The sequence below is a fragment of the Vulpes lagopus genome, chromosome 6 (genome assembly GCF_018345385.1).
Source record: "Vulpes lagopus strain Blue_001 chromosome 6, ASM1834538v1, whole genome shotgun sequence".
In the NCBI taxonomy this organism is placed as follows: domain Eukaryota; kingdom Metazoa; phylum Chordata; class Mammalia; order Carnivora; family Canidae; genus Vulpes; species Vulpes lagopus.
The window spans coordinates 30774992-30785865 of NC_054829.1; the positions used below are offsets into that span (position 1 = coordinate 30774992).

Below are 10874 nucleotides of genomic sequence, written 5' to 3' on the forward strand. Positions count from 1 at the left end.
TCATGATCTCAGAGTCCTGAGATCCAGCTCTGAGTGGGGCTCTCAGCTCAGCAGGGAGTCTGCTTTTTCCTCTTCCTCTGCCCCTCCCCCTACTTGTGCTCATGCTCTGTCTCTCAAAAAAATAAGTAAAATCTCTTTTTTTTTCTTTTTTAAAGAGTATCACTTCTTAACAGCTGCATAGAACATGCCCTGGGCCAGCTGTGGAAGCCCTGCTTCCCTGAATTACCATCTCTGGCTTTCTGAACCTCCCAGTGGTAAGTAAGACTGCCATCTCCCCTTATGGCAGAGCCCAAGCCCTCCCTTTCTGCCACTCCTGGAACCTCTGCCACCCTTCTATCCCATTGCCAAATTTAGGGTGACCGATGTGTCCAAATGGTTTCAACAGCAAGGTTCAGTAAAAATTGAAAAGTGCTGCGTGCCAGGACTAACTCCTGAGGCCTGGGTAATAGAGCTGCCCGTCCTCGAGGAGTTTACAGTCCAGGGGGAATAAGTGGATTAATTCCCATCAAATGCAGCCGAATGCTAGAGTGGCAGGGCTGGGAGAGAGGCATTTTGCCTGCTCGGGCGCTGCCTGAAATCCCGACAGAAGGAACCTCTTGAGCAAAGCCCCAGGGAGGGGTGTGCAGCAACCACCAGCAACTGCTAGCAGTTTGGAGTGACTGGAGGGCAAGTGGCTGTCTGGGCTAAGCACTGGCTGGAAGAGTTTAACCTTCCCCACCATCCCAGAGGCTAAGTGACCTGCTTGACGTTGTGCAACCAGTGGCCAGCTGGCAGAGTTGGGCTTCCCATCAAAGTTTAGGTGACTGAAAACTCATGGGCTTTCTTGTGTCTCTAGGCAGGCCCAGGCAAAAAAGGAGGAGGTACAGCAGTGGCCAAAGTTGTTAGCTGGACCATTTCATGGATGTTTATTATGAAGAATCCTTTTGCAAAGTGATACTCCTCAGAATATGATTTGTGGTGTAATAAGGCCCCCCAGAAACGGTTTAGTTTACATACAATGGCTAGGCATATAAAACGATTCTGTGGGGTTTGAAACTAAGTACTTTATCAGCCAATTTTAGGCAGTCTTACTATCCATATTCTAGGGGTGAGAAAACAGAGGCTTTGGTCATGGTCTTGAAAAGTCACACAGCTAGAAAATGGCAGAGCCAAGATTTGGATCCAGAATGGCCCAACTTCCAAGTCTTGGACCACTGATTCTTAAACCTTAATGTCTGAGTCACTGGCAGGAAATAACTGAAAATACAGATTCCTTACCCCACCCCAGGGCATCTGATTCACTGGGCCTGGGTCCAAACAGAGGAATATGCATTCTACAAACACTACAGGTGGATCTAAGCCAGGTAACTCTCAGGCTGCACTTGGCCTGATAAAGGGCCTCTAATCCAGAGACCCTGCAGCAGTCCCAGGGTCTCAGGTAGAAGAAGTTGTGGTGGGCAGGGCGAGGCCCCATCCAAATAATTTGGGAGCTTGTGCAAGTGACCTGAAGCCTGAAGGGCTCTGGGATGGCAGGTCCTGTGTTGCAACCAGGCCAGGAGGGGATCCCAGGAAGGGGTGCCTTGGAGGGCGCTGATGACAAGGCCCAGCCCATTAGGGGCCCGGCGCCCCCACTGTCTCTCACCTGCTGCGAGGTGCGCCCACGGTCCAGATTGGCCCATGAATATGTCCATCGCGCTTCCCTAATTCCGAAGACTTTCACTTTCCTCCTTGAACAAAACCTAACACCTCCAAGCCAAAAATACCTTAGGCTAGCCCCTCCTGGCGAAGGGATCGGCTCCCAGGGAGCCAGCAGGGCCCGGAAGTCGGGCCTGGGACGGAGGACGGCGGTGCTGATCGCCTCCCGGTCCGCAGGCGGCGGTGCAGGTGAAGGCGCGGCCTCTCCCCACCGGCGCGGGAAGGAACCGGAGCGCTGCCTGCCTCGCCGAGGCGGCGGGGAGGGCGGCGCACGGCGTCGGCCCGGCTTCCTGCCGGGGTCGGCGCTCGCGGCCCTCCCCGCCGCCGTCGGGCACCTGCGGAGCTCGGCCGGCCGGCGCGGGGCGGCCGCACCCCGGGACTCCCAGCCCTCCTCGGCCCCGCCGGACGCCGCTCCCCGGGCCGCCGGGTCAGCGAAGGGTTAAGGAGGCTCGCTCCCTCCCCTCGGCTCCCTCACCCTTGGAAAGTCCCCGAAATGACGTTTCAACCCGACAATTAAAAGAGAGTTTAATTATAGAGACAGGCTCTGGGAGCTGGAACAAACTCGGCGGGTCGGCGGGGCCGGTAAACAACTCCGGAGCGAGCGGGCCAGGCCGGCCGCCGCCCCGCGGAGCCCGCGCCCGGGAGCGGGGGAGGGGAGCGGCGGCCGCGAGTTGGAAAAGCGGAGGAAATTCGAGGAATCGGCGTTCTCCTTGCGGGGGGGCGGGGGGAGGTAGGGAGGAAAAGAAAAAAGACTTTTTAGCTAGCCTGCGGCGCCGGGCCCGCGTGACGGTTCTTCTGGCCCATCCTGCAGCCGCGGGGGGACAGCGGGTGCGGGCCCGCGGGTGCGGGCTGGGCCTGCAGCCGGGAGGGCGGCCCCACCCGCTCCTGGTCCCCCTTCTCCCTCGCTGCTCCACCCCTCCTCCGAGCCCCCAGCAGATCTTCGCGAACCCTCCAGGGTTAAAGACCAACGGGCCTTTTTTGGTGGTGGAGGGGGGAGGGAGATAAAAAGACCAAATAGCTTCACATCAGGACGCAGACTAACCTTGTGGTTTTAACGCGCTGCCTGGTCTGTCCTGAAATCTGGAACTCATTACCTCATCACCCAGAAACTGCACGATGGCCCCCTCCCCGCCTTGGAGCTGGGGAAAGGAGCGAGCAAACACCCCTTTAAGAAAGAAACCTACACTTGAATGATTTAAATTAAGGTGGATGGAAGTTATTTCCCTTTCTGGCGCTTGCCAGATTTCAAGAAAAGCTGAAAAAAAAAAATGGGAGCAGGGGGAGGGAAGCAACAGGAGGCTGGACAGCAGCAGAAGGAAAGGCAGAGGGGGCAGCAGTCAGGTTAAAAATGGGAGCCATCAGTGTAAGTCAGAGGGGCCAAATAAAAGCAGAGCCGCTGGGATCACGTAGATTCGTGGCTGCAGCAAAAGTGGTGTGTTTCGCAAAGATTAAAAAAAAAAAAAGAAAAGAAACCGGTTCCTTTCGTTGTGATTTGGAAGGTTTCCCTGAGTCCGCTCAGAGGTTGACGAATACATCAGAAATGTAATAAAAATGCGTGTGTGTGTGGGTGGGTGGTGGTGGTGGTGGTGGTGGTGGTGAGAGCGCGACTCGAGCGCTCTGCTCCGCCCGCCCTGTCCTTTCCAAAGAAACGTGCTCATAATGGGGTGACCTAATTACATCGCAATGGAACCCGCTCTTAGCCACTCAGCGCACGGGGTTTCATAACAGACCCGGCGGCCTCGAGTGCTGGGAAGAAACGTGCGAGGGCTGAGGAGGCGGCCGGGCACGCGGGGAAATAGGAAAGAAACACAGCCCCGCGATTTCCGCCTGGGTCTTCGCTCCAGCACCCGGGGGGCCGTGGGCGACACGTTCGCAACTTTTTATTTGGGTGGATGGAGAAGCATCCCAACCTAACAGCCTCTATCTATCTATCTATCTATCTATCTATCTATCTATCTATCATCTATCTATATTACAGTCTTAAACGGAGTAATCTATGGGGAGAGGGCTTTCGGTTTCGAGAATCCCGTGCCCCCCCTCCCCCCATCCCGCCAAAACAGCGCAGCGTGACAAGCCATATGTTCCATTCCCGTGGGGGCGGGGGAGAAGCAACAATAACTTAGAGTGTCGCCTCCCCCATTTCTTTACCTTCATTCTTTTGCCAAAGTAACTTTTTTATTCATTGTTCAAGCATCTAGAGGTGTGTGTGTGTGTGTGTGTGTGTGTGCGTGTCCTAGTTCAGAGCGAGCGTGGAGAGCTGTGCGTTAATGATTTTTAATTGGGCGGGGAGGGGGGCGGATTGGCAAAGGGCATTCACGAAGATTCGGGTTTTCTTTATGAAAAACTTTTAAGGTTGGATGTGTCAAACAAATCCCACTCCCAGGCCTGTTAAACAAACAAGCAATCCGCCGGGGCGGTGGTCTTTTCCGCGACTTCCCCTCCCGCCGTCTGGCTGCAAAGCGCAGGAGGGTAAAGTCGCGTGCGGCGCGCGAAATCGTGCTGGGCTCGCCCCGCCGGGCCGAGCCCTCCCCGGGGGGAAAAGGTCTCCCTGGTTTCCCCTGCCACTCCACCTCCGCCACGTCCTGCTGGAAAATAAACAAAAAAACCCGAACCCCCTAGACCTGAATGCTTTGTGCGTCCCAAACTCCCGATCTCCTGGCCTTGCCTGGTTTGCGGAAGGCGGCCGAGTGAGGAGGAGAACTCGGGAAAAGTAAGGTGTGGGGGACACTTGGAGAAGTTTGGGGGGGATCTGCTCAAGATGGAAACCGCAGCCCGGGCGCTCAGGGCTCAGGACGGGCTTCTTTCTGCTCCAGCTTGCGAAAAGAGAAAGTCGAGCCCGCCTTCCTGCCCGACAAAAAAAAACAACAACACAACAACAAGAACCCCGAAGAGGGTGGAATGAGTGATGTCACAGAGCCGCGCTCGCAGGCTGACAAAGGGGGGGCGCCCCCTCCCCCTCGCGCCGCGCGGCCCCGGAGAGAGGGGCGCCCCAAGCGCCGGGTAGCCAAGCGAGCGCACTCGAAACTTTTCCTCTTTAAGAAAAAAAAAGTTGTGCGCGGCTCGCAGTTGGTTTTTCCCCCCCCCCCCCCCCTCCGGCTTCTTTCCTCGTTTCCCCTCCCCCTTCTTCCTTTTGAAAGTTTCTTTTTTTTTTTTTTTCTTTCCCGAGTTTGACCGCATGGCTGATTCAACTTCAGTGTCAATCAACTTTTTTTTTCCCCTCCTCTTCCTCATTTAAATAAGTTTAAAGCTCCTCCTTCCCCGGCCCACCAAATCTGAACTTTATAAATTGGGCTTCGCGCGCCGCAGCCGGGGAGAGTCAGAAAGGCGAGGGGCGCCGGGAGCGGGCGTGTGGGACTCCAGACCGGAGAGCCGGAGGCTGCGCCTTCCCCGCACCGAGACCTTCGCGACACGCCAGATCCTCGTCCCTGCCCCGTGCGAGCGCCCAGGATGACCACCACCCTCGTGTCTGCCACCATCTTCGACTTGAGCGAAGTTTTATGCAAGGTAAAGTGCGGCGGAGGGTTTGCTTTTAAAAGTTTCCTTTTTTCATCTAAAGAAAGATCCTCCCAAAAGTTTAGGTCTTGGAAGGCAGGGAGGAGAGGAGGGGGAGGCGAGATAGGGTTTTTATTTATTTTTTTTCCAGCCTCATTTCACCCCCCAGTTTAAAGGAATGTGGCTCTCTCCTTTCCACTCTGAGTTTCAACAGGTCCTCGCGGCGACTGCATGGGAATTTGGAGACCAGAGTTTTGGGGGGCGAAGTTTGAGTGGCGGGGCTGTCCCGGGGACGCGGGGCATTGGCCGGGACCGGGGCAGTTGCACGCTGATCCCGCCGTCCCTCCTGAGCTGCTCCGGCCGGGTTGCCCCGTGCGCGCTCTGGGTCTCGCCGCCTCCGTCGGGAGGGGTTCGAGTCTCTCCAGCCACACCGCCAGCCTTCGGGGTTAGCGAGTCTCGGGAGGGCGTTTTGCTGGGAGATTTCCCTCTCTGATGTCGAATCTGAGTGCTGGGGATCAGCGAGAAAAAGACCAAGAGTTGTGATTCAAAAGGATGTTGCAAGACGGGTTTGCAGTGGGGCTTCAGTTCGTCCCAGCGCGGTCCGGCTTCCTGCCGTGAGAGCCTCCAGTGCTGCAAACTTTGGGGTGAAAATGGGACTAGGGTTGTTTTCCGAGGCGGTGGGGGCACTCGACACCAAAATGCCGGCCGAACTCGAGGGGTTCTGCGAGGAAGGATTTAATGGGGCCTCCTTAAGAGGTGTAGCTTGGCAGCCGGTGTGGAAAAAAGGCAGGTTTTAAACACTGAATGTTCCAGGCGTGTTGTTTAAGTGTACATAGCAAAAGTCGATGGATGTTAAGTTATTTTCGCCCCCTCGCCCCAGTTTGAGAGCAGGGAGCTGCTAGGCTGCTTTTAATTGCTAAAGTGTTTCGCCTTCTTTTAAACACGTCGGGTCATGTCGCTCTCTTTTCTCAGCTTGCTTCTCCAGTCCGCCCAGCTGCCAGGGCCCCAGGGCTGCAGGGTTGGGGTGCAGGGACTCCGAGGAGCTGAAGAGCAACATCAAAAAAAAGTTTGAAATTTCAGCTTCCTTCCCTCCTTGGCTTTCCCAGACTCCAGCTGCCCTGGCGGGGGGCCTGAACTCAACCTACACTTCTTACTTCTTTTCCCGGCTTTTCTCTCTCTCTTTGATCTATTTCTCTTTTTTTCCACTCTCTGCACACCCCTGCCACCAACCCCCCCCCCCCCCAGGACTTTTTAAATGAACCTTATTGTTGAGAACCAGCTCTCAACTTGGTTCCTGTAATCCGCTCTGTGGGGTGGTTGCTGTTACAGATTCCCGATCCCCTGCAGCTGATCCTAAGGGACCAACTTTAGAATTTGCACAATGACACCCACATGGGCTGGGAGCCAACTCCCAGGTCCCCGGCTTGCACCCTTTCCAAATCTTGGGTACGGGTTGGGCAGGTGACCAGGGTCCCACTGGAACAGAAACCTATCTGTGGTGGCTCTGCTGCCCTCCCCCCTAAAGCCACTATTGACTAGGAGGCGGGTGGGGGGGATGTAGTGCCTTCCTTTTCCTTCCCACCTGCAGCTTTGCGTTAAAGATTAAACACTGGCACTCTTATCCAAGCCTGCCCTTGCAGCCAGAAGACTAACTGCAAAGGCATCTTCCCAGGGGAGGGGGTGGGGTGGGCTGGGAATGGTGGGGAGATCACTGTAGGAGACACCCCTTCCCTAAGCATGGGGCAATGAATTTTGTTTTTTGGAATCCCATCCTTCTCCTGGCCCTGACCCCTACCTCTGACCAAAGTGTTCTCCTGCCCCTTCCTCTCCTCCTCCCCTAAGCAAGATAAAGCCAAGGCAGTCTGGAAACCTTTTGCCAAAGGAAGGGAACACTTCTAAAGGAGGAAGTTGAGAGTCTTAGGCCAGGTCCTGTGTGTGTGTGTGTGTGTGTGTGTGTGTGTATGGAGTGTCCATGAAGGAGGGACTGATGAAAAGGGAGGTACTCCTAGTCTCTTGAGGTTTACCTGGTTTTGTTTGGGGGTAAGGGGAATCTAGAGAAGTCTGAGTTGTCTGAGATCTTTTGAGCTAAGGAATCCATTTGGGAGGTAAAGAAGTTAGATTTTGTGGATAAAAGTGGTACCTTCGGGAACAGGATATGGGGGCACATCCCAGAGGTCTGCAAAGAGTAGGGTGGACATATAACAGTTTGATATGGGTCGGGATTTTGTGGTTTCTTCTGTATGGGGCCAAAGTAAAGCTAGGTGGCCTGTCTGTGGGAGAAAGAGGGGGAGGGGGCATACCAGGGGCAGAGTTAGAGATGGTTCCTTAGAGATACAAGGGGCATTGCAGCTTTTGGAGGGGGCTGCACTTAGTGGTACCTTCTTGGCCCTGGTGGATGGCCGTTGTCACTAACCATCCTGTCTCTTCTCTCTCTTTCCTCCAGGGTAACAAGATGCTCAACTACAATACTCCCAGTGCAGGGGGCTGCCTGCTGGACAGGAAGGCGGTGGGCACCCCTGCTGGTGGGGGCTTCCCCCGGAGGCACTCGGTCACCCTCCCCAGCTCCAAGTTCCACCAGAACCAGCTCCTCAGCAGCCTCAAGGGCGAGCCGGCCCCAGCTCTGAGCTCCCGCGACAGCCGGTTCCGAGACCGCTCTTTCTCCGAAGGGGGCGAGCGGCTGCTGCCCACACAGAAGCAGCCGGGGAGCGGCCAGGTCAACTCCAGCCGCTACAAGACCGAGCTGTGCCGCCCCTTCGAGGAGAATGGCGCCTGTAAGTACGGGGACAAGTGCCAGTTCGCACACGGCATCCACGAGCTCCGAAGTCTGACCCGCCACCCCAAGTACAAGACGGAGCTGTGCCGCACCTTCCACACCATCGGCTTTTGCCCCTACGGGCCCCGCTGCCACTTCATCCACAACGCTGAGGAGCGCCGCGCCCTGGCTGGGGCCCGGGACCTCTCCGCCGACCGTCCCCGCCTCCAGCATAGCTTTAGCTTTGCTGGGTTTCCCAGTGCCGCCGCCACCGCTGCCGCCACGGGGCTGCTGGACAGCCCCACGTCCATCACCCCACCCCCCATCCTGAGCGCCGATGACCTCCTGGGCTCACCCACCCTGCCCGATGGCACCAATAACCCCTTCGCCTTCTCCAGCCAGGAGCTGGCGAGCCTCTTTGCCCCTAGTGTGGGGCTGCCTGGGGGTGGCTCCCCAACTACCTTCCTCTACCGGCCCGTGTCCGAGTCCCCCCACATGTTTGACTCTCCCCCCAGCCCTCAGGATTCTCTCTCGGACCAGGAGGGCTATCTGAGCAGCTCCAGCAGCAGCCACAGTGGCTCAGATTCCCCCACCTTGGACAACTCAAGACGCCTGCCCATTTTCAGCAGACTTTCCATCTCAGATGACTAAACCAGGGTAGGGAGGGACCCCCTGCCTACTCCACCCCTCCCATCCCTACCCTCACCTCCCTACCCAGCCATTCCCAACATCCTGACAACCCCAACATTAACAAGGTTAAGCTCAACCCCTTTGCCCCAGAACCTTGGAATGCCCCCTCCCCCCTCATAATCCCCACCCCCTTCCCCTAACATAAGGACAAGTCAATTTGTCAGTAGCTTCCTCTGGCTTGAAACCCCCTCTCCTCGATTTTATAGTCCACTTACCACGCATAACAGACAAGTCCCATATTTGTCAGTAGATGCCTTTCCCCCCGGCTTAAGCCTTAAGTGCCAAATCACAAAAGAAAAAGCAGTAACAGTTTACAGAAGCAATTTAGTGCCTTGTAATCTAACTTTGTCACTGTGACTACATTACCTCTTCAGCGCCAGAGGGCACCCGTGGGCCTCCCGGAGCCTCTGCCCATGGGGAGGGGGAGGGGACCCAGAACCAGCAGCTCCCTCCACTGGCGACCCAACTGCACCTTCCCTTATTTCAGCCTCCCACACACTTCCTCCTCCCTCTCCCCATGACCCCCACACCCTTCTTGGGAGCGTTGTTGCCAGACTCGGGTTTTTGGGGAAACCTATCTTGACATTCAAAACCTTTTTCTTCCCGACCTGAACCTCTGATGACTAATCTTGCCTGGGTTCGTGTAGGTCTACAGGAAGGAAGACTGAAAAAGTGGATGAAGATTGTGACATAGTGGGACTTTGTGATTTAATTTTTTGTCTTTTTTTTTTTTAAGTGGGGAGGATGGGGAAGCTAGATGGACTATGAGAGACTTGATTTTGGTGCTAAAGTTCCCCAGTTCATATGTGACATCTTTAAACAACAACAACAAAAAATAACAAAAAAAAGAGAGAAAAGCTAAAAAAACATGTAAGGGGTGAGCAGTTAATGGTATTCATTCCACATACAATATCTGTGTAAAACGATTTCCTGTAGAAGTAGCTTTAATGGTTTTTGCTCTAGAATACCGTAGGTCTATCCTTAGAGCACTCACGCCATGCTTTTTTCCCTGGGTTTTAAACTTCATATAACTTTCAGAAATTGGAGAGCAAAAATTTTGCTTGTCACTGCACATCAATATAAAAAAGCTTATTTAACTTATCAAAACGTATTTATTGCCAAAACTATGCTTTTTTTTGTTAATTTTGTTCATATTTATCGGGATGACAAATCCATAGAATATATTCTTTTATGTTAAATTATGATCTTCATATTAATCTTAAAATTTTGTGACGTGTCTTTTTCCTTTTTTTTCCACAGTTTTAATATATTATTCTTCAACGACATTTTTTGTAACTTTACACTTTTTTTGGTTATTTTATTTTAAAAAAATGAAAAATTAATTTAAAAAAATGCAAAAAACTGTTGGATTATTTATTTTAGAAATTTCCCCCCTTTGTGTTGGACTGCAAATTGAGTTTCTTCTTCTTTAGGCCTTTCCACAACTAGGACTGAGAATGTATGTAAAAGTTCTGTGACAGTACAGAAGGAAAACAACTTTTATGTATGGCTTCTAAAAGGGAAAAAAAAAAAAAAAGAAACCCTTTGACTTCCACGTGCCCATCTCAAGACATTCCGATTGCAGATTTGAGGTTCTGGATTCCAGGCTTGGAGTTCTCCAATGTTAATGCAAACAGAACTGGCACACACACATTAAGATGAATGTAATTATTCCTCTTGCTGGTCACTACCGTCGCTTCCTATTTCTCTTTCTTTGTGTGAATTTATTTAAAAGAAAAAAAAACTTTTTTGTAACGACTATTTGCAGTTTAAAAATCAATAAACCCCGTTTTTTTTTCAAGAAACATGGATGGTGAAGCTAGTTTTACTTCATTTGTGGTTTCACTTTGCCTGTAGGTTTGTCCTTTCCTTGTATGGGATGCAGGTGCTGGGGAGAAGTGGGGGGGCCCTGGTTGCTTCCCCCCCCTTCCTTACAGCTTAAATTCAGGGCTGTAGCTCCCTCTGTTGATGCTGGAAGTCTCAGCTTAGAAGGGATGGGATGGAAATTTTTTGCAAAGGAACCCGGACTTCTCTATTGTCCTCCCAGAGTGTTGGTTCTTGACACGGGACCAACCTTGGGCACCGGGGCAGCTTTGGAGGTTATTCAGAAGAGCTGATGAGGCCCATGGTTTGCCAGTCTTCTCCAGTCTGTGGTCTTCAATCCTCTGGGTGGTGATTGGAGTCCCAAAATGGTGGAGGGGGAACCTAGCACCTGGTACTTCAGCCATTCTGGGTTTGAATGAGTTCTTTTGAGTGTTTCCAGTCT

At 53.3% G+C, this 10874-nt stretch overlaps 1 protein-coding gene across 1 annotated transcript; it reads left to right on the forward strand.

Moving 5' to 3' along the window:
* The first annotated feature begins 4971 nt into the window (after window positions 1-4971).
* Window positions 4972-10413, forward strand: ZFP36L1 (ZFP36 ring finger protein like 1). Its single transcript, XM_041758515.1, has 2 exons — window positions 4972-5178; window positions 7610-10413. Exons 1-2 carry the CDS (start codon window positions 5122-5124, stop codon window positions 8567-8569), a joined length of 1017 nt encoding a protein of 338 aa, XP_041614449.1. The 5' UTR covers window positions 4972-5121; the 3' UTR covers window positions 8570-10413.
* Window positions 10414-10874: the final 461 nt, after the last annotated feature.